The sequence below is a fragment of the Coenobita brevimanus genome, chromosome 93, assembly GCF_032717465.1.
Source record: "Coenobita brevimanus isolate Jiangsu-jjx chromosome 93, ASM3271746v2, whole genome shotgun sequence".
In the NCBI taxonomy this organism is placed as follows: domain Eukaryota; kingdom Metazoa; phylum Arthropoda; class Malacostraca; order Decapoda; family Coenobitidae; genus Coenobita; species Coenobita brevimanus.
This window is the reverse complement of record NC_137046.1, coordinates 31292263-31314374: the sequence shown is the minus strand read 5'-3', so window position 1 is coordinate 31314374 and position 22112 is coordinate 31292263. Positions and strand designations below refer to the sequence as shown.

Here is a 22112-nt window from a genome sequence, read left to right as displayed (position 1 = left end):
ACACCCCACTCACCAACTACTCCATGCACCTTCACATTCCCCACTTTTCCATTGACATCACCAATCAAAAACATTCTCTCATTCTTTTCAATCATTTCCATGCACGCTTCCACGTTTGTCCAGAACTCTTCTTTCACTCTGCTTGCACGATCTGGCATTGGCGCATACACACACAGAGTCGCCCACATTTGTAGTCCAACTTTCAGTCTTACCCACACAGTCACTGAACCAATGGATCCATACTCTCTCATATTCTCCTTCCTTCTTGCACATCAATACAAACTCCTTCGTTTGCCCTCTCATTCTCATCTATTCCCACTCTTGTACCCCATCCTTACTTCCATTCTCTTACAGTCTTACCTCTCCATTTTGTCTCTGTTATTCCACATACATCCACTTTTCCATCCTCAAACACCTGGACAATCTCTCTCTCTTTCACCTCATCATTTACACCCCTTACATTCCATGTCTTAATCCGTACCATGTCCTTTGTTTGGTCCATGAATGACAAATAATTCATAGCAGTGGACATAATGCTTGAAGGAAGATTTTAAAACAGCTAATCATTATCCACTAGAAAATATAAGAAACAAAATGCTGTTTGTCTGCTTGGCACCCGTCATATCTGAGGTTACCATCTTAGGATTTTCTAATATGTAGTGGTACAATGACAACCACTGTTATCATTTTAAGAATGGATTGGTGACAAACAATATAAGTCTAACTTTCCAGTTTATACAACACCCCGTGAACAGCACATGTAAATTATGTACATAATGTATCCTAGTACAGGTACTGCTATAATTTTAACCCCATTAGTGATATGTGAATGTCCAGGGATTATGAAACTGAGAATGGTATACCACCAAAATGACGAAGATCATAACAGCATTGCAGAGGGGGTGATTGGTAGGCATATTTTAAAACTTAGGATAGGCTTTTACCTCAGATGGTTCTCGACTTCCATATTGACATGGAGTGTGTGTTGCCTATGAAACTGCTTCAGCTTGGACAATTCGAGCATCAAATGAGCAGAAGAAGTTTTAATGTTGATTCTGAATTTGATCTACATTACACATCAATATCCTCATTTATAATTTTTATGAAAACTATGTTGGTATTCAATCTCTTCAAGTAACGTAAAATCATCATCATCTGGACCTCCTTTCCCACCCTAAGGCAGGCTGAGGAGTAACAGCGTCCAGGCAGCCTACGTTTGTCCAGTTCAATGGGCCATACTTCTGTTCACTCATCATTCAAACCCACGGAATCCTGGCTCCATCAAAAAAAAAAAAAAAAAAAAAAAAAAAATGGTTTGCAGCTTCACATATACGTATCTGATTGAGTCAGTTCGAACACTGTCATGTTAAAAAGGGGTGCCAAATCCCTGGTTTTGCGCTTCTCTGCATAAAAGTCATCCATCTAGCTCGGTCTCTTGTCAGTCCTTTAGCCTTGCCAGCTTCCATATCTCTCTCCCTCACACACTGAGTCACCATATCTCTCCACGTTCTTCTACCTCGATTTCTTCCTCCTTCAACTTTGCCCAGATAAACCTATTTCTCCACTCTATTGTCATCCATTCTCTCCACATGACCATACCATCTCAGTACACTCTCTTTGATTCTGGTGTCCACAGACTTCCTCATTCCTCATCTTTCATGAATCACATTATTTTGTATCCTGTCCACTCTCTGTACTCCACATACATTCGGCAGCAGTCCCACCTCCACTGCTCTTACTCTTGACTTTTCATTTTCATGCCACACCATAGTCTCACTTCCTTATGTTAAAGTTTTCACCAACACTCTTTCTTGTAAGCCTCGTGCAGCTGCAACACTCAAGCCTTTGTTTCTTATCAAGGCCTTCATATCACCAGCTACTTTCCTTCCTTGTGTCACTCTACTTTCCACTTTTTTTGCACATTTTCCTCTCTCTTCCATCACTGTACCCAGGCACTGGAACTCATGCAAAAGACAGTGATAATTAACAAAACAAATTGCTTAGTAAGCAGTGCTACGAAGCCTCCAATGCCACATTGAATATGGGCCTAAGGCACAGCAGATCAGGGATACCAGCCAGGCATGCTAATGCAGGTGTTTATTTTCAGATCCTTAGTCTGGGATGTCAAATTTTATCATGCTAAAAGAGTGCCAATAATTTTTTTAGTGGGTTTACATGAGGAGGAAAATGTGAGAGCTTATACAGACATTTAAAAGAGTTATATTCATTCATTCCATTCATTCATTCATCATCCAGTCCTGTGTTGCCCCATGAGGAGTGTAGGAGCCCAGGGCTAGGCAAGTTGGTCCTGGCATTTAACATGAGAGTGACCAGCCTCACTCATCCCTGAGTGGCATTACTATCCATCTATCTATCTATTGCCAGACGCCTCAATCCCGTTTGGGGTGGCCACAAACAAATCGCCTCCAAGTCGCCCTGTCCCCCGCCATTTCACTCCCCTGCTCCCAACTCACACCCCCCTCTCTCATATACCTCTCCACCCCATCTCTCCATCTCATCCTCGGCCTCCCCCTCCCTCTTTCCCCCTCCACCTCACTCACATACACTCTCTTCGTCAGTCTTTCACCCTCCATCCTCTCCACATGGCATTACATGAGCAGTAAACCCCAACCACCCCTTGGATATAAACTTACCCAGGCTCAATCCTATTGGAATGCCATGATTACCCACTAAACCACCAGGATCCATAATTTGCTTATGTGGTTACGACCCAGTGTAGTAAATGGTTTCCTGGTGTACAGGAAACCATTTGGTTCGCCACTCGTTGTAGGCGCATTTTACGGCTATATTCTTTAAAGAAGTTATGCAACATGGAAAAGTAAAGGGTCTGAATAATGATTTCAGCTCAGAATATTGTGGACGATCCAGTGGTTGGCTTCGAACTCACTGGAGGGAGGGGGGAATTAAACTATTAGTCCAACCACAATGGAGGCTTCCATGTGGGAAGGCACTCACAAGACAGACAGCTTTCCACCCCACCTTGTTCTTCATAGAATTGTTTGCAGTCTTAAGGCTTTGGACTGTTCTTGGTCGACCACTTTGCTGATTAGTTTGCCTGTCCACTGCCAGGGTAAGAATGGCAGTTTCACCATATCATGCTTAACTTTGAACAACAACAACAAGGACAAAAATTCTTAAGAAATTTGAGTTATGAGAGGAGAGTGTAGAAGAGAACGTGGTAATTGTTTTAGACATACACTGGAGAGTACAGAGGCAATAAAATCCATGAGTGTAAGCCATTATGAGAATATCAGTGAGACTTCTGACTTCATTAATCTCATGTGTCTGCACTTATTCATTCATGCGTACCTGAGTAATTCAGCCACATTACCATTTGCTGTTTTATCTGCTTATTTTTCAGCTTCATTGTTCCCATTGTACTTTGGAAGCTGTATGTGGACATTGTGAATGTTTCTAAATGGCTGCCAACCAGCGAATTTGTAAATGCTGTATGATGTGTTTACAGTTAGTCACTGATGATGTGTAGTGATTGCATGTGTGCTTGAAGTAAATGAAACTTTATAATATGAAACGAGATACTAATGCAGATGGGCATATATGTGGCTTAATTCCACTGGTGGAGGAGAACATGATTTGTTCAATCCCCATGGCTGTTCTGTATATACAAAGATGGGGTTATGAGATGGGTAAGATCTTGAGTTATGGAGATGGACAAGGATGGCATTAAATGAGGAAGGTGTAATTTCTCAGATCTGCAGACAGTGCATTTTATTTCCTAATGATGAACAAAAGCTTTGCAGAATGTGCATATTTGTGGATGTTGGCGACTATTGTGATGTGAAAGTAAATGTAAATACGGTAATAAAGTGATTTGTACGAGAGAAGGTAACTCCCAGTGTGATGTGATTGTGAATGGAGAGAGACTTAAATTGGTGAGGGAGTTCAAATACCTGGGTGTAATGATAGAGAGGCAAATACAGGAATACCCCGATATAAGATACCCCAGATGCGATACCTCAGCTTAACGATGGGGGTAGAAATACCACCATACCCCACCTAATGATGGCCAAACCCTGGTTTAACAATGGGTTTTGATTTTTTTACCAATTTTTATGATATTTTAGACTAAGATTGTGTGTTTAGGCTGATTCATAAACTGTTTTTAGACTTAGATTAATATGTTTTAGGCATAGGTGGGATGAACATTGTCATTTTGGGATACAGTTTACTAAGCTTGATTTGTTTTCCTGACTTATATTTGATGATTTTCAGATTTTATTTGTTGGTTTTAGTGAGTTATTTAGATTAGCTTCCTTGACAGCTGTTAAGCCCTGTCAATACGAGCGGGCAATGCCCGCTTGTGTGGACAGGGCTTTAAGCCATTTAGGTTGGCTTTAAACCTGTTTTTGGGCTCATTTGGGTGGGTCTTGGGCTTGGTTTGAGGGGAAACTCAAGGCTGGTAAACGCTCCTCATTACTTTACATGTTAAAAGTACGCTGATATACGATACCCTGCCTAACGATGGGGTTTTACCTAACCAATTACATCGTTAAACTGGGGTATGCCTGAACTGTATATAAATGAAGTAGAAAGCATAGTAGCTATGGAATGAAAATGACTGATGCTTTGAAGGCCATTATTGTGAAAAGATGTTTTAGTGTGGAGGCTGCAAGAGGATTGCATGAAGATTTAGTGCCCACATTAACACAGAGTATGAGAATTTGATGTGGTGTGACAGTTAAAAGGCAAGAGTAAGAGCAGCAGAAATGGGGCTATTGAGGAGTATTTGTGGAGACTGGGTAGAATAATAATATAATTAATGGAATATGTTGAGAAAGGATGTCTGTGGACACTAGAGTTGGAGGAAGGTGTGCGATAGTCATTTGGAGAGAATGGGTGTTTAAGAGTGATGCAGATGGCAATGTACTGACAAGTGAGGAGAGTGTACTAAGAAGGTGGAAGGAGTATTTCGAAGAGTTGATGAATATAGAAAATATGAGAGAGGGAAGGTTGGAAGAGTTGGAGGTAATGAGTCAGGAAGTGCAAGAGATCAGCAGAGAGGAAGTGAGGAATGCCATGAAGAGGATGAAGGATGGCAAGGCATTGGGCCCAGATGGTATACCAGTGGAAGCATGGAGGAGCTTAGGAGAAATGGCTGTGATGTGGTTTACCAGATTGTTTAACAAAATCCTGGAGGGTGAGAGGATGCCGGAGGAGTGGAGAAAAAGTATTCTAGTTCTGATTTTCAAGAACAAGGGTGATGTGCAATGCTGCAGCAACTACAGAGGTATAAAGCTGATCAGCCATGCAATGAAGATTTGGGAAAGAGTGGTAGAAGTTAGGCTGAGAAGAGAAGTGAGGATCTGCGAGGAGCAATTTGGTTTCATGCCAGGGAGAAGTACTGAGGATGCCATATTTGCTTTGAGAATGGTGATGGAGAAGTACAGAGAAGGCCAGAAGGAGTTGCATTGTGTGTTTATAGACTTGGAGAAGGCTTATGATAGAGTACCGAGAGAGGAACTGTGGTACTGTATGAGAAAGTCAGGAGTGGCAGAGAAGTACATGAGGGTGGTGAAGGACATGTATGACGATAGTGTAACAGCAGTGAGATGTGCAGTAGGAATGACTGAGGGTTTCAAGGTGGAGGTGGGATTGCATCAAGGATCGACTTTGAGTCCCTTCTTGTTTGCAATGGTGATAGACAGATTGACAGATGAAATTAGACAGGAGCCTCTGTGGACAATGATGTTTGTGGACGACATTGTGATATGTAGTGAGAGCCGGGAGGGAGCTGAGGCAGAGCTTGAGAGATGGAGATATGCACTGGAGAGAAGGGGAATGAAAGTAAGCAAAAGCAAGACTCAGTACATGTGTGTAAATGAGAGAGATGACAGGGGAACTGTGAGGCTGCAAGGTGTAGAGGTGGCAAAGGTAGATGAATTCAAATACTTGGGGTCAACTGTACAAAGTAACGGAGAGTGTGGTAGAGAGATAAAAAAGAGAGTGCAGGTGGGATGGAGTGGGTGGAGAAAGGTGATCTGTGACAGAAGGGTCTCTGCAGAAATGAAAGGGAAAGTTTATAAGACTGTAGTAAGGCCAGCCATGTTGTACGGAATGGAGACAGTACCACTGACAAAAAGACAGGAGGCACAGTTGGAGGTAGCAGAATTGAAGATGTTGCGTTTTTCACTAGGAGTGACGAGGTTGGACAAAATTAAAAATGAACATATTAGAGGGACAGCACACGTAAGTCAGTTTGGGGACAAAGCTAGAGAGGCGAGACTGAGATGGTTTGGACATGTGCGGAGGAGGGATGAGGAGTATGTCGGGAGGAGGATGCTGGAAATGGAGTTACCAGGCAGGAGAAAGAGAGGAAGGCCAAAGAGAAGGTTTATGGATGTAATGAAGGAGAACATGCAGGTGGTAGGTGTAAGAGAAGATGCAGAAGACAGAGTAAGATGGAGACGGGTGATCTGCTGTGGCAACTCCTAAGGGGAGAGCCGAAAGGAGAAGAAGAGGGTGTTTAAGAGTGGTACCTGAGTTTGTTTGATATGGGCAGAGGTATACTAAACTTAGAAGATGGATAGATTTAGTAAATTAGTGTGTAAGAAAGAGAGGTGTGAAGGTTGATGAGGCTAGGGAAGTGACAGGAGATAGGGCTGTGTGGAAGAATTTTGTACAGAGAAGTGTATGACAGGGGTTTGGCAGCTCTGTTTATTCTCATAGATGTGATAGTCATTGGATCGATTCTAGCTGACAGTGTATGTTAAGCACATGAGTGTGGAAAGATTTGCCAGGGAAGTGGAGTCAGCATTCGAGAGGCTTGAATGATGAGTAAATTAAAGTGTGGTCCATTTGATTGGGCATGCTGTTGTATTAGTTCTTATTAATTCTCTGTCAGGTTTTCTCTTACCATCTGGCCAACCTCACCTCATCCATGAATGTGAAAAAGAGGTCAAAGAATGTTGATGTATTCTTGGAGTATCATCATTGTCATCAATGCTATTATTCCATTATCATCTGTATTATATGCTAGCTTTGTGGTGACTCTTATTTTATGTGGAGGATCTTGAACAAATATCCTTCCATTATCCACTCCATTATTCTATCTATCTATAGCCCGACGCCCTAATCCCGCAAAGGGTGGCCGCAGACAAAACGCCTCCAAGTCACTCTGTCACCCACCATTTGACTACCCTCCCCCCAGCTCACCCCCCCGTCCCTCATATACCTCTCAACTCCCTCCCTCCACCTCATCCTCGGTCTACCTCTCCCTCCCTCCACCTCATCCTCGGTCTACCTCTCCCTCTCCCTCCCTCCACCTCACCTACATACACCCTCTTAGTCAGTCTTTCATTCTCCATTCTCTTCACATGTCCAAACCACCTCAGTGTATTTCTCTTAATCTTCTCAACCACATCCACATCCACCCCACAGCGTTCCTTCACTTCTTCATTCGTCAACCTGTCCCTCCACGTCACTCCACATGCTCCTCTCAAGTAACTCATTTCCACTGCTCTCACTCTTGACTTGTTCCCCTCTTGCAAGGTCCATGCCTCGCTTCCATACGTCAGGGTAGGGATCACAATACTATCATGCAGTGACTTCTTAACTTCCATACTCACCTCCCTATTTCTCATCACTGCTTTCAGTGTACCAACAACCTTCCTTCCCTGCTGTACCCTTTCACGCACTTCATCCCCCAAAGTTCCATCCCTACTCATCACACTACCCAAGTACTTGAATGCACTCACATTCTCCATATCCTCACCATCCAACCTCACTGCACACTCTGTGACTTCATTCCTCTCAAACACCATAACTTTACTTTTGTTTACATTAACTTTCAGATTCCTCCTCCTACACACTGTCCCAAATTCATTCACCAAACCTTGCAACTCCCATTCATCTTCACTCAACAGTACTGTATCATCAGCAAACAGCAACACCGGGAGCTTCCAAATCTCACCCTCATTCATTAGAGCCACCCCCACATCCACTGCCCTACCCTGCACCTCCTTTACAACCCCATCCATGTATATATTAAACAGCCATGGAGACATCACACAACCCTGTTTCAGTCCCACACTGAGATCAAAGAACTCACTCAGCTCACCATCCACTCGCAGCGCAACCCTAGCTCCCTCATACATACTCTTCACAGCTCTCAACAATTTCCCCTCTACTCCATATATTCTTAATACCTTACACATACCTTGCCTATCTATTCTGTCATAAGCTTTCTCCAAGTCCATGAAGGCAGCATACACTTTCCTTCCCTTCTCTAGATACTTCTCCACTAAACATCTTAGAACAAATATCTGATCTACACACCCTTTTCCCTTCCTAAATCCCCCCTTGTTCTTCTCCAACTAGCTCCTCTGTCATATGCCTAACCCTATCAATGAGTATTCTACCATATATTTTACCAGTCACACTAAGTAGGCAAATACCCCTATGGTTACCACATACTTCTCTCTCTCCTTTTCCTTTGTATAAAGGAACAGTTATACCTGATTTCCAGTCCTCTGGAACCTTCCCTCTTCCCAAGCCAATCTACACAACTTCCATATCCACTCCACAACAATCTCACCCCCATACCTAAGCATTTCACCACACACTCCATCAATTCCTGCGGCCTTTCCCAACTTAATATTCTTCATCGCTTCCACTACTTCCGCCCTACTGATCTCTTCCTCCCTTCTCTCATCTCTTCTTCTCCCAGCCATTCCCCAACCACTTATACTCGCACTGCTCTCACTCTCCACATTCAACAAATCCTCAAAGTGCTCCTTCCATCTCCTCAGTTTCTCTCTCTTCTCCACCAACAATCTATTATTCCTATCTTTCACTCCCCTACTATTTCCCCTTTCACACTGCCTTACTTTCTTTACCTCCTTCCAAAACAATTTCTTACTCTCCCTCCATTTCACACTCAGATTCCTCCCAAACTCCTCATCCACTTTCTTTTTACTCTCCTTCACCAGTCTCTTCACCTCCCTTCTCCTGCTCACATATACCTCTCTCTTCTCTCTCTCATCTTCTCCCCTACCTCTACTCACTAACCATTCACTATATGCCTTCTTCTTTTGTTCCACAGCTCGTTTCACCTCATCATTCCACCATGCTGTCCCTTGCACACCCTTGCATCTCCTCCTCACTCCACAAACCGCCTCACATGCTGCACCTATCTCTTCCGTGAATATCTTACATACGTCTTCCACCCCTTCCATCTGCTCTAGCTCATACCTTCCCAGTCTTTCTTCCACTATGCTCTTATACTCTGTCGTTTTCTCACTATCTTGCAATTTCTCCACTCTTCTCACAGGAGTTGCTTCCTCCTGTCTTCCCCTTCGTCTCCTCAACCACTTTCTTTGCAGCTCTACCTTGGCCATCACTAAGTGATGGTCCGAGACTCCATTCCCCCACCCTCTCCACACTCTTGCATCCAACACTTGTCTTCTCATTCGCTCATCCACACACACGTAGTCTATCATTGCCTTTCGTTCAACAAGTTCACCATCCATCCTCCTCATTACTCTCCATGTATACCGGTGGATCATCTTATGCCGAAAGTAGGTGTTGGCTATTGCCAACCCCTTACCAGCACAGATGTCCACCAAAGCACTTCCATTCCCATCTGCGTCAGCTGGCACACCCCACTGACCAACCACTCCCTCCACTCGTACATTCCCAACTTTGCCATTCATGTCTCCAATCAACAGCACTCTCTCGCTCCTCTCCAACTTGTCCATACACGCTTCTACACTCGCCCAAAACTCATCTTTCACTCTTGCCACTCGATCCTCTGTCGGGGCATACACACATACAATCGCCCACGCTTGTATACCTACTTTCATCCTCACCTATACAATCCTTGCACCCACTGTTCCATACTCTCTTATATTCTCCTTCCACTTCTTGCTTATCATCGGACATACTCCCTCTCTTGCCCTCTCATTTTCATTGACTCCCGCACATATACCTAAACCATATTCCCATTCTCTCACCCTTTCACCTTTCCATTTAGTTTCAGTCAGTCCACATATATCCACTTTTGCATCCTCAAGCACCTGAACAATCTCTCTCTCTTTCACTTCATCATTCACTCCTCTCACATTCCACGTTCCCACCCTAAGAATGTCCTTCGTCCGTTCCTTAGTCGTCAACGTATGGTCCGTCCGGGTCCGAGGCGCTTTGTTCGCTTTTTTAGTTAGTTCTTTTTACGGGGTGGGGCACTAACCCACCACCAACCCTTTTAGTCGCCTCGTACGACAAGCAGGGATACTGGGGGAGTATTCTTGAAACCCCCCTACCCCCAGGGGGGGGTGGATGTGGATGTGATAGAAAGCGTTAGGAGAAATACACTGAGGTGGTTTGGCCATGTTTTGAGGATGGAGAATGAGAGACTAATGAAGAGAGTGTATGTGAGTGAGGTGGAGGGGAGGAGAGGGAGGGGGAGACTGAGGACGAGATGGAGTGATGGAGTGGAGAGGTATACGAGAGAGGATGCGTGTGTGCTGGGGAAGGGCAGTGAAATGGCAGGGGACAGGGTGACATGAAGGTGATTTGTTTGTGGCCACCCCATATGGGATTGAGGTGTCTGGCTATAGATAGATAGAATAAATTAAACAAATATCAACATCAAAAATTCTTTCTCAAGCAGGCTTTGGGGCCCCACTGTCTCATCTGCAATGGCAAGTTGTCAGCGTCAGCCAGATCAGCTATTTCTCTCTTTGCAAATGAGGTGAGAGCTGTACGTATAGTAAATGAATGTTCTTTGATGCATATGCTGTGCCTATCATATCGTCAAGGTCCAGGGGTATGACAGAAATATTTCCATGCCATACTGTTACCACGTAATACATCTACTGTACTTCGTGCCACACCATACAGAGTGCCATTTTTTATATATTATGACTTACTCCCACACTCCATGCAGATATCTGTCAATTATATGACTCCATTAACTGCCTGCTTGGTTATCAAACCAATTAATGTCCCTGTCAGCATTATCTTCTTGACTGACAGACAGAGAAAAAAAATGGTCACATGTGACTTGGTGTACTGCATGCTGTAGAGCAAGGAACATTTTTTTTAATCTTTTAAATGCATATAATAAAATAATACTCATTACTGATGACTTTTACAAACAGTGTTGGCAAAATTGTGTACAGTACTCATTATTCATGTGAACTTAAAGTTCTTGAAGTAACTTGATTCTGGTGTTTTTGTTGGCAGTGTATCGATTGAGTATTGGCTTGATAACAATGAAAAGTCCTGAGAGTGACATAATGTAGGCTGTTCTAAAACTGTTATTCTGTAGTGACATTAGTTTTTCAGAAACCACTTCTGGTGCAGATTGGTAGTAACTGAGATTGTATTTGAAGGTAAGAAATTATGCTTAGAAAATCAGCTGTCATAACTAGATATTTTTTAAATAATAAAAATGTAGCTGCTGTACCCTACATTAACCCTTTCAGACTCTTTTGACATATTGACCTGCGTCCAACTGCTTCTGAGTACTGAATGACCTCCGCTGGCTGGTGCATACCTTACTGTACACACCACACACCCCTCACTCAGTGATGTGCGCGACGTTGGAAAATGTTTCCATTCAACTTTCTCCCCTGCCCTTATTTATAACTGTTTAAATGATTAAATGATATTCCTGATGAACGAAAAAAAATAAATAAATAGATAAATAAATTACCATATATTATCATTCGCTCATTTATTCAGTGCCGATTTCTCGCAGATTTATAAACATCTCGTCAATGCTTGTTGAGAGAAAGTTGGAGAGCATTTATTTACGATGATTTTCATTAAAAAATTACACTTCTAGCTCTATTAGAAAGATTTTTATGGCATACAAAACAGAAATATCTCACAGTCTGACCACACCTGACTGCTCTGGTAGCGACTGGCTTAACATGTAAAATGTTTCCAATCATTCATTCCCCTCCCTGTATTTGTAACTGTATTGTTATAAAACTACTGCATGTTATAAATGAATAAATGATCATCCTAATGAAAGAAGAAAAAGAAAAGAAAAAATAAATTACCATATTTTTTCGTTTGCCCATTTATTCAGCACCGATTTTTTAGAGATGTACTATATAAACATTATGTCAGTGCCTGTTTAATGCTCTACAACTCTCAACAAGCATTGATGAAATGTATACATCTGTGGGAAATCAGCATTGAATGAATGAGTGAATGATAAAATATGGTCATTCTCTCTCTCTCTCTCTCTCTTTCTTTCTTTTATAGGAAGATCATTTATTCATATTTAACATGTAGCAGTTTCATAACAAAACAGTTATAAACAAGGGTAAGGGAGAAAGCTGAATGATGCAACCGAATATCGTGGCAAAAAAAATACCACAACCTCTATGGTTGGATGCAACTTGAGTCGAAAAAGTGCAAGTGGTTGGACTTCACTTGGATGCAACCTGCATCAAAAAAGTGCGAGCAATTGGATTTTTTACCGAGCCCTCGTGTATGAGAGGATTAATAGAAATTCTTAATCAAGTAAATTAATCAATACAGGTTTTACAAATGAGACACTGATGAGGAGCTTATATGTGGTGTGGCACTGTGCACCTGGGTGGAACATAGCATTTGCTGTGTTCACTTGGGACCCAAACCTCATTTTTCCCTGCTCCTCACCATGGGTTAGGACCCTGGTCTGACCCTGCTGTTTACGACAAGGGAGTACCAGTTTCCTATACGGTGAACATATTGTACTGTACCTGTAGGATGGCCCCACAGAAGCAGTTTTTTACCTATGGTCAACAGGCCTGCTTGGCAAGGCAGACCAGGGTTAAGCAGCAGCAACAATAACTAACAAATGATATGAACTGGAAAACTAAATGCTCAAACATATACACAGTGATGAGGCAAAGACAGCTTGTCTTTAGCAGACTAATTCCCAGTCAGACAGGAGGTAGCCTCCACTACAAACATCATGCGAGGCATAGGTAGTGTTACCCTGTGCCATTGCATGAACACATATATTACATCATAATGAACTACAGAGAATTTGAAATATGAGAGGAGATTAGTGGTAGGTGGTGGCGACCATCATCCACTCACTTGATGTAGTGCTGTCTACTTCTTCCTTAGCCTTTATCATTCTTATTCTGTGACTGCCCTCCTCTCTTCCTATTTCTCCCATCTTCCCTGTCACTTCCTATTGCTTTTCATTCCTTTACAGGTAGCTTTACATTGAGTGACAAGCCAAATGGTTTCCTGTAAGCCAAGAAACCATTTACAACGCTGGGTGGTAACCATATAACCAAACCATACATGTTCCCTACGTGTCAACAAGTGGGTTGGTGAAGGGTTAGTGCCCCTCTCTGTGAAACAGATAACTCAAAAGTCAAATGGCCACCCTTTATGGGAATATGGCATCTGGCAGTAGATTGATAGATAGAGATTCTTTGAGTCACAAAAGCCAGAGCCCCATATTTTCCAACTTACTTAAGTTTATTGTTACAGTATTTGCTTTTGGCGCATGGTGGTTTACTGGGTAGTTACAGTGCTCCAGTCAGATTCAGCCAGTGAAGGTTTATATCCACGGGGTGGTTGGTGTTTATTACTCACGTAATGCCACTCAGGGATGAGTGGCTGGCCATGCTCATCTTAAAAGTCAGGACCAACTTGCGTAGCCCTGGGCTCCTATGCTCCTCATGGGGCAAAGTAGGACTGGATGATGGATGGATAGATGGATTATCCATATATGAGGACCTAAATTCTATAGTGGGTTGAGTGCTGCAAAACAAAATTGGAGAAGAATACAGTGAAAGTTCCAACTTTCAAGATCTTGTAACTCTTGAACCAGTTCACATTTTGTAGTGCTTTTTTATTTGTAGGTTTATGTGTATACGAACAAGTACAGTACAGTATACTCAGTTATCACCTAGTGCATCATCCAGCAGGCATCGATATGCCACAACAAATGGGGTTGAATTTTTAAGATTCCTTGGAAGGCCCCAAAATCGAAGGCGATGACATTTGTCAGGAGTCCCGCCACCAGAACAATTCAGCGCCATGAGTCTCGCCATCAAAACACTGCTGTGAGTCTTGTCACAAAAACACTGCTTTTGAGGTTGCCAAATCTGGCAAGTTTCTTTCTAATTTGTTACCTGTATGTCCTTATCTTTAATTTCCTTCTGTCTGTCTATCTGTATATCATCCAATCCTATGTTGCCCCTTGAGGAACGTAGGAACCTAGGGCTAGGCAAGTTGGTCCTGACATTTAAGATGAGAGTGACCAGCCTCACTCATCCCTGAGTGGTACGTTAGCAATAAACCCCAACCACCCCTTGGATATGAACCTACACAGGCTCAATCTGATTGGAGCACCGAAATTACCCACTAAACCACCAGGCGCCATAATTTGGTTATATGGTTACCACCCAGCATAGTAAATGGTTTCCTGGTGTAGAGGAAACCATTTGGCTTACCACTCAGTGTACAGTCACCCATAGGTGGAAGGAAGAGGAAAGTATGACAAAAGAGGGAGTGTAAAGTCACCTGTAGGCAGAAGAAAGAGGAAAGAATGAAGGAAAGAAAGACAGAAGAGGAAGGATGGAAGAAAGGAAACGGCAGACACCCATAGCAGCACTACATCGAGTGAGTGGTCATGTTCATTGTTATGATAAGACTCACAGCAGAGGGTAGGGGAGTAGACTTTCTGACCACCACTTGGTGGTGGTGAGAATCAAGGTCCAAATGAAATGGAGGATTAGAAGAAGGGAAGGACATGAGGAAATATTTCATACAATGAGGGTGGAAAGGTTACAGGAGGATGGAAAAAAAGGTAGAATATAAGAGAGAAGTGGAGGAGCGATTGGGTAAATATGGATTGGAGCAGATGGGGGATGTGGAAGGTGTGTGCACGGTGCCTTCCCTCAGGTTCGCCACTAGGTAACGGGAGCAAAGTTTTCTGGGGGCCTGCGCTTGCTGGTGTGAACCTCTGTGACATAGTGGGGTACATTGTGTGATATACAAAGTGCATGCAGAATAGTGCATGAGGTAGTTAGTAAAAAGTGTTTGGGAGAGTATGCTGGCCTACTCTGTGTTAGTGTCACACCAGTAAGGTCAACAAAAGTGGATAGTCAGGATATCCTGATGGCTGGTAAAACAGAAACTCCAGCTCTCCCTAATGCCACCATTCCCATCTTCTTTAGGTGTACTGCCTTAATAGGCTGGTGCCACAGGTTTCTTCCTGTATCAGAATTTTTCTGAGGAATACATAATTTCATATTAGTGATTATTTAGTCTTCCTTTGAGATGTTAGCCTTGACAGGGATTTAGATTTTGTTTATTGGTTAGTACAGTAATATGTTTTAGTATCATTTTCTAACTAAGGGTTTGCTTACATCCTTAGATACGGACATCGCACCGCCAGCTTGAAGTGGTGGGACTGCTCAGTGAAATATTGGGCCAGGTCGTGGACGCAGCCAGTGCTCACTCTCATATTATGTGTACTCGTTGTTTCAACTTAATTGATGATATAGATTCCTTGGAAGAACAACTTGTAAACAAAAAACAGGTATGTTATTTGTTTTTGCACATTTGTGTATAGGTTTACATGTCACATTTACAAACACAAGTAGGTGTGTGTGTGTGTGTGTGTGTGTGTGTGTGTGTGTGTGAATAATAATAATGATAATAAAAAAAAAAAATCAGTGGTTTTTTAATAGATTGGCAGACTTAAGGGTGAAAATACAGTAAGGTCTGGATAGAATGCAAGTCGCATGATATAATCACAAGTTCAGTAAACTCCCGATCATCCATCGTAGCACTGCCCGGCATATGACATTATCTTGGTGTAGGCGATGGCTGAATTAATATGGTATATACCTGGCAGTAAGCATAAAATCTTTGACACCATGTGGCATGAAGGACCGTTCTCTCAGGCTAAAAGTACAATAATATCCTGCATGAGACAGTTGTTGTCATCAAACATCCAGCCATAATCACAAGAAAAGTAAATAAAGAAATACAGTACAGGTATACCTCGATATACGAAACCTCTAGATGCAATACCCTGGCCTAATGATGGGGGTAGAAATACCATCATACCTCACCAAACGATGGCCAAACCCCAGTTTAATGGTGGGTTTTTATTTTTCTTTACTGATTTTGATGATATTTTAGACTAAAATTGTGTGTTTAGGATGATTTATAAACTGTTTTTAGACTTAGATTAATGTTTTATCCATGGGTGGGGTGAATATTGTCATTTTGGGGTACGGTTTACTAAGCTTGATTTTTTCCGGACATATTTGATGATTTTCAGATTATTTGTTGGTGTTAGTGAGTTATTTGCAGGTGTTAGGCTTAGGTTAGCTTCTTTTAGATTGGCTTTAAACTTGCGTTTGGACTCACTTGGGTGGGTTTAGGATTTGGTTGGGGAGGAAATGCAGGACTGAAAAACTCATCCATATATTTTACATGTTAAATCTACCCCAAGACATGATACCCAGCCTAACGATGGGTTTTTACTTTACCAATTGCATCATTCAACCGGGGTATACCTGTATATATGTATATATACAGTACCCTCACGTCCAAGACGTTTCACGTCCAAGACAGAGACCATAAATAATAATTCAGCATATTGCTGTAATATACAGTACCCTCGCGTCCAGCACAGTAATATTGTCATGCATGGGTCACGTGTTGGACCAAAAACGTGTTGGACTAACAATAGAGCTTATGGGGAAAAATGAATGATGTCAGCAACCCCAGGAAAAGTCACCCTAAATACCTACCATATACCTATACATATATTGGTACTGTTGTAATTATAATTAATGGTACTGTGCTATGAATGATAACTAACCTTTTAGGATAGTGTTGGTGGGCTTGCTGGGAATGGAAGGTGGTATCCAAGGCTGTAGGTAGTCCTACTGGGTCCCCGGAGGATGGCTGCTGGCGTCACTAGCGGGTAATGGCTGTTGCTCCTCCTCAACCTCCCTCATAAATCCTTCGAAATCACACTCAGAATCACTATCTTCGTCCACAGCCATGGAAGGTCCTGCTTCTGCCTGTCCTAGCACTGTAATCCTCGGCAAAGTGCATGCTTCTCACACTGTTGCCAGAGCCCCGTCTCGTGACTGTGGAAAGTGATCGCTGTCGCTGACTCGGTAGAGACCAAGGAGAAGCAACTTTGTTTATAAACTGGTACGCACGCCGATGAGAAGGGTTTCAAAACAATTAATGTTTATTCTAAAATATTAATATGTATTCAGTGTCAGGCTAAATGTTCAATGCTGTAGTACGATACATTCTCTGTTGAGTCGCCTGGGTTTTGGTCACACTGTTTTGCCCGTTGTATCCTCGGCAGGAATCCATCCAGATGAGTTCCAAATGCCCGTGGTATCGTCGGCAATTTTACCACGTTACCGTTCCGATTTACCATCGTATCCTCGGCAAACCTGGTATGAAGTGCCGTGTGATAGCCTTCGGCTGCCAGGATCTTGTCATAGTTTTTTATTATGATCCTCACGTTGGCTTCATTCATGTCGTAGGCCTTGGCAGTGTCAACTTTCCTCTCCCCTTTCTTCCTCTCGATGCTTTCTAGCTTGGTGGCCTGAGGGAGGTGCCGATGCTTCTTGGGGTTCTCAGAAGGCTTCCTAGGCATCGTGAGCAGGGTAAAATGCAGTAACAAGGGCAGAAAATGCAGCAAGAAAAAAACACCTTCCAATGCAATTATGCGACTTAGTGGCGCTGTGGCGGGAGAAATTTAAACAAAACATCATGTGACAGCAGAAGCATTTTTAATTGGGCGGCATCACGATCACATCACGATAGCGGGCGGGGAAGGCTACTTGATCAGAAGTTTTCATTGGCTATCATCATCATGGGAATGTCCAGTATGACCGTGTTGGACTGGGGGTGATCGTGCTAGAGTGAACTCTGCGGATTTCGCCCACTTCTCGGAGCTCTGTGCGTGTTATGCTAACACACTCGTGTTGCAGTAATTAAATCGTATTAAAGAACACTAATTAATTGCTCTCTGTGCTGGACCCGAATCGTGCTGGATTAACGCATGTTGGACACGAGGGTACTGTAGTTGCATACGTCCAATACGGAACCAACGGTTCATAACAGCCCAAATCCGAGGAGAATACAGCTAAGACGGTCTCATCCGGTCCAACATGATTCCCCCGCCCAGGAGAGTGATGTGGTTGAGATGTTGTCCAATAAAATATTGGCATCTGGTCACGTGATAAGCAAGCAGGGCTTGCTTTGTCTCTCACCAGAACATCGTGGATACACTTACTGCGTGTTGTACACAGCATTTGCTCCTAGGTTATTGCCTCTCCTTACGTAACCATGCCTAGGAAACCGTCTGCTAAGCCCTTGAAGTGCTGCCATCTACCTTAGGATACTAAGCTGGAGATAAGCTCAGAAACACACTTTCAAAGTGAGGAAATTTGCTATGATGCCAAAATAGGTGCACTTTTGAAGATTTTAGGGGCACTTTTTGAAGGTTTTGTGACAATATTAATTTTTTTCATAAGGTCTTGTGTTGGTCCAAGACATAAACTGTACCCCAAAGTGACAATGTTCACCCCACCTATGACTAAAATACATTAATTAATATGTCTAAATACAGTTTATAAATCAACCTAAACACAAAATTTAAGTCTATAATATAAAACTAGGTTAAAAAAAATCTAAACCCATCATTAAACCGGGTTTGGCCATCGTTAGGCGGGGTATGGTGGTATTTTTACCACCATCGTTAAGCTGGGGTATTGCATCTAGGGGTATTGTATATTGGGGTATACCTTTACACAAATCGAATGGGATTATACTGTACTGTGATTTGAAAGTGAGGGAGGGTCGACGGTTGGTGGGCCTAACAGCTCACGGGGTGTTGGTGTCGAGATGCAGTGGTTGAGAGTAGAAGAGTTTGATTGGCAGAGGTAGGGGAGGAAGAATTGTAATGCAGAGTTCTCATTGGCTGGCAGCAGGAAGGTGGATGTTCTCTCTCTCCATTGTATTCCTCCACTGCAGTGATGCTGATATATAAACAAGCTATGTCTCTTCTAAAGCATTATTATTAAATGACAAAATTGCAATGGGTTTCTCTCCAAAACCTGTCTGGCCTTCCAGTGCTGCTGTGGTTCTCTGACATGTTGTGCTGTTCCCCCCCCCTCCCTCCCCTCTCACGCCATGGAATTCCTCACCTTCTTTGCCGTTCCTCTCCTCATACGTGGACTTCTAAGTCCAGCCTACTGTGTTCTGAAGTGTACATTACTGTACTGTACAAGTGACCGTTGGATTCTGCTAAGGCACCAATGAAAGTGTGTTGGAAAGAAAAGTAAATTGTGTTCTAAAGAAGAGTTGATGAAAATGTGTTTCTTTTACCAAGCAAAATAATCGTGCTACAAAGGAGTCGTTAACATCATCATCATCATCATCTGGACCTCTTTTCCCACTCTAGGGCAGGGTGAGGAGTAGCAATGTCCAGACAGCCCAGATTTGCCCATTCCAATGGGCCATACTTCCAATCACTCATCATTCAAACCCCCTGAACCCCGTCTCCATTGGATACGCCAAAAACATTCACCTCCTTCCGTAGCTTCACAAACGTATCCAATAGAGTCAATCCGGACGCTGCCACGTTAAAAAGGGGTGCCAAATCCCTGATCATGCACTTCTCCTCACAATATTCATCCAGCCAGCTCGATCTCTTGTCAGTTCCCCAGCCTCACCGACTTCCAAACCTCTCTTCCACACACACTCATCTACTGTATCTCTCCACTTTCTCCTTGGCCTACCTTGCATCCTCCCTCCTTCAAATTCACTCAGATGTACTTTTTCACCACTGTTGTTTTCCATTCTCTCCACATGACCATACCATCGCAGTACACTCTCTTCGATTCTGGTGTCCACCGACTTCCTCACTCCACATCTTTCTCGAATCACATTATTTCATGTCCTATCCACCCTCTGTACACCACATACATTCCTCATCAGTCCCATCTCTACTACTCTTATTCTTGACTTTTCATTTTCATGCCACACCATAGTCTTATATCCGTATGTTAAAGTTGGCACTAACACTGCTTCACTAAGCCTCGTGCAGCTGCAGCACTCAAGCCTCTGTTTCTTATCAAAGCCTTCATTGCACCAGCTACTTTTCTTCCTTGTGTCACTCGACTTTCCACATCTTTTGGACATTTTCCTCTCTTTTCTATCACTGTACCCAGGTATTTGAACTCTCACCAATTCCAGTCTCTCTCCATTTACTGTAACATCACAGTGGGGGTCACCTTCTCTCCCACTAACCATCACTTTATTCTTTTCTATGTTTACTCTCAAGGCACGACGCTCACAGACATCAGCAAAACTCTGCACTAGTCTACCAAGTTCTTGTCCGGTATTTGCAAGCAATACTGCATCTTCAGCATACAACAAACTTGGGATATTCCATCCATCACCATTCATTACCAATGCCATACCCCTCTCCATTACTCATGTTTTTAGTTCTCTTATCCATCCATCCATATATTTATTGAACAGCCAAGGGGACATCACACAACCTTGTCGCATGCCCACACCGATCGTGAACTGTTCACTTTGATGCCCATTAACCCTTACACATGCTTCACTACCATCATAACATCTCGTGATGGAACCTACCAGCTTACCATCTACACCGTTCATGTGCAAAACTTTCCACAATCCTTCTCTGGCCACTATGTTGTATGCTTTTTCCAGATCCATGAATGCCATAAACACCTTATGGTCTTCCTCGCATCCCTTTTCTGCTATCTGTCTCACTGCAAATATTTGATCCACACATCCTCGTTAACACAAAATATAAAATCATTTAAACGGCCATACTACGTTGAGTACACCGCTTCCCGTCCGATCAGCGAAGTTAAGCAACGTTGGGTCTGGTTAGTACTTGGATGGGTGACCGCCTGGGAACACCAGATGCTGTTGGCATCCCTACGTGTCAAGTGGGGTTGGTGGAGGATTAGTGCCCCTCCCTGTAAAACAATTAACTCTAAGCCGTTGGCCGCCCCGTTTGGGATACATGGCGTCTGGCAATGAATGAAAATGAATGAATTTAGACACCTGTTTCTTCCCTAGTGAAGTTTGTCCTTGCTGTATGGCTGAGTCATCTGCTAGAATTTTAATCAATGAAAGTACAGTATGGTGTACACAGCACAGTACAGTGCAGTGAAGCATGCTTTATTTTATTGATTTTTTTTATTTATTTTTTATTTTTTCCTTGATTGTTTATTTTGGGTGTTATCGACAATATCCCCCAATAATGTCTTTACATCCCCACCACCAATATGAAATGTGTTTCTGTACAGAAAATTACACAGTGTACAGTATTTCAATATTAGGAACGTGTTTCAGGTGTTTTTCAACAATTTATAGTGCATACAAAGCATGTGTTTATACATTACTGCCGGATGAAAGAAAACGGGTCTCCCAGCTGGGGTGACTTTGATGGTATTCCCATCATCAACATGAAATTGCCTCTGTACATAAAATTACAGTGTACTTAATAGAACATTACAGTATTTTATTATTATGAACATCTGTTAGCTGTTTTTTGATGTTTTAAAGTGTTTTGTAGGGGGTTAGACAATGGGTTAATAGGGTTGGGGAGTTAGGAGCCCCTAGGGGGGACTTTTGCATAACCTGACATTTTGACAGTATCTGGCAGGCCTTTGGCTCAATTTCACCTGATAATCAGGAGTTTACTGTATTTCAGTGAAGAAAGTAGGGTTATGTTCAGTGTGAGTCCAGAGAAAGAAGGGTTAAGTTGTGTGCTAGACCAATAAAAGTTAATAGCCTGAATGTGTTTATTTTATAAGGAATAGCACTTTTACAAACCAGAGGATTAAGTGAACAAAAACAAGATTCAGGAACATTTGAAGAAACAGCTGACACAGTAGGAACATGTGAGGAAGCAGCTGACTAAGTGGTCTTTGTTTACCATTGTAATAGTGCCCGAGGCAGATGGACACCATCTTGTGAGTCATATTAAAATGCCATTTCAGCACTAATTTAAACTCATCAGTGCTGATTTATCCAAACATATCTCAATTTATTGTAACTTAACCTAACCTAACGTA

The 22112-nt window shown here is 42.6% G+C and overlaps 1 protein-coding gene and 1 non-coding gene across 4 annotated transcripts in view; both read left to right on the top strand.

Annotated features, from left to right (window-relative positions):
- The window catches only part of LOC145412614 (uncharacterized), a 154274-nt gene that overhangs the window by 66035 nt on the left and 66127 nt on the right, over positions 1 to 22112 (top strand). Inside the window, exons 5-6 of one of the 3 annotated variants that reach the window (XM_080282528.1) lie at positions 10649 to 10729; positions 15380 to 15544. In XM_080282528.1, the coding sequence (XP_080138654.1) occupies positions 10649 to 10729; positions 15380 to 15544 (246 nt within the window). Of the gene's footprint in view, positions 1 to 10645; positions 10730 to 15379; positions 15545 to 22112 lie in introns of all 3 variants that reach the window. The other 2 variants (XM_080282527.1, XM_080282530.1) reach the window with 2 other exon arrangements.
- On the top strand, positions 20846 to 20964 carry LOC145412709 (5S ribosomal RNA). The gene has a single exon (XR_013899620.1). It is a non-coding gene; the product is annotated as a 5S ribosomal RNA (ribosomal RNA).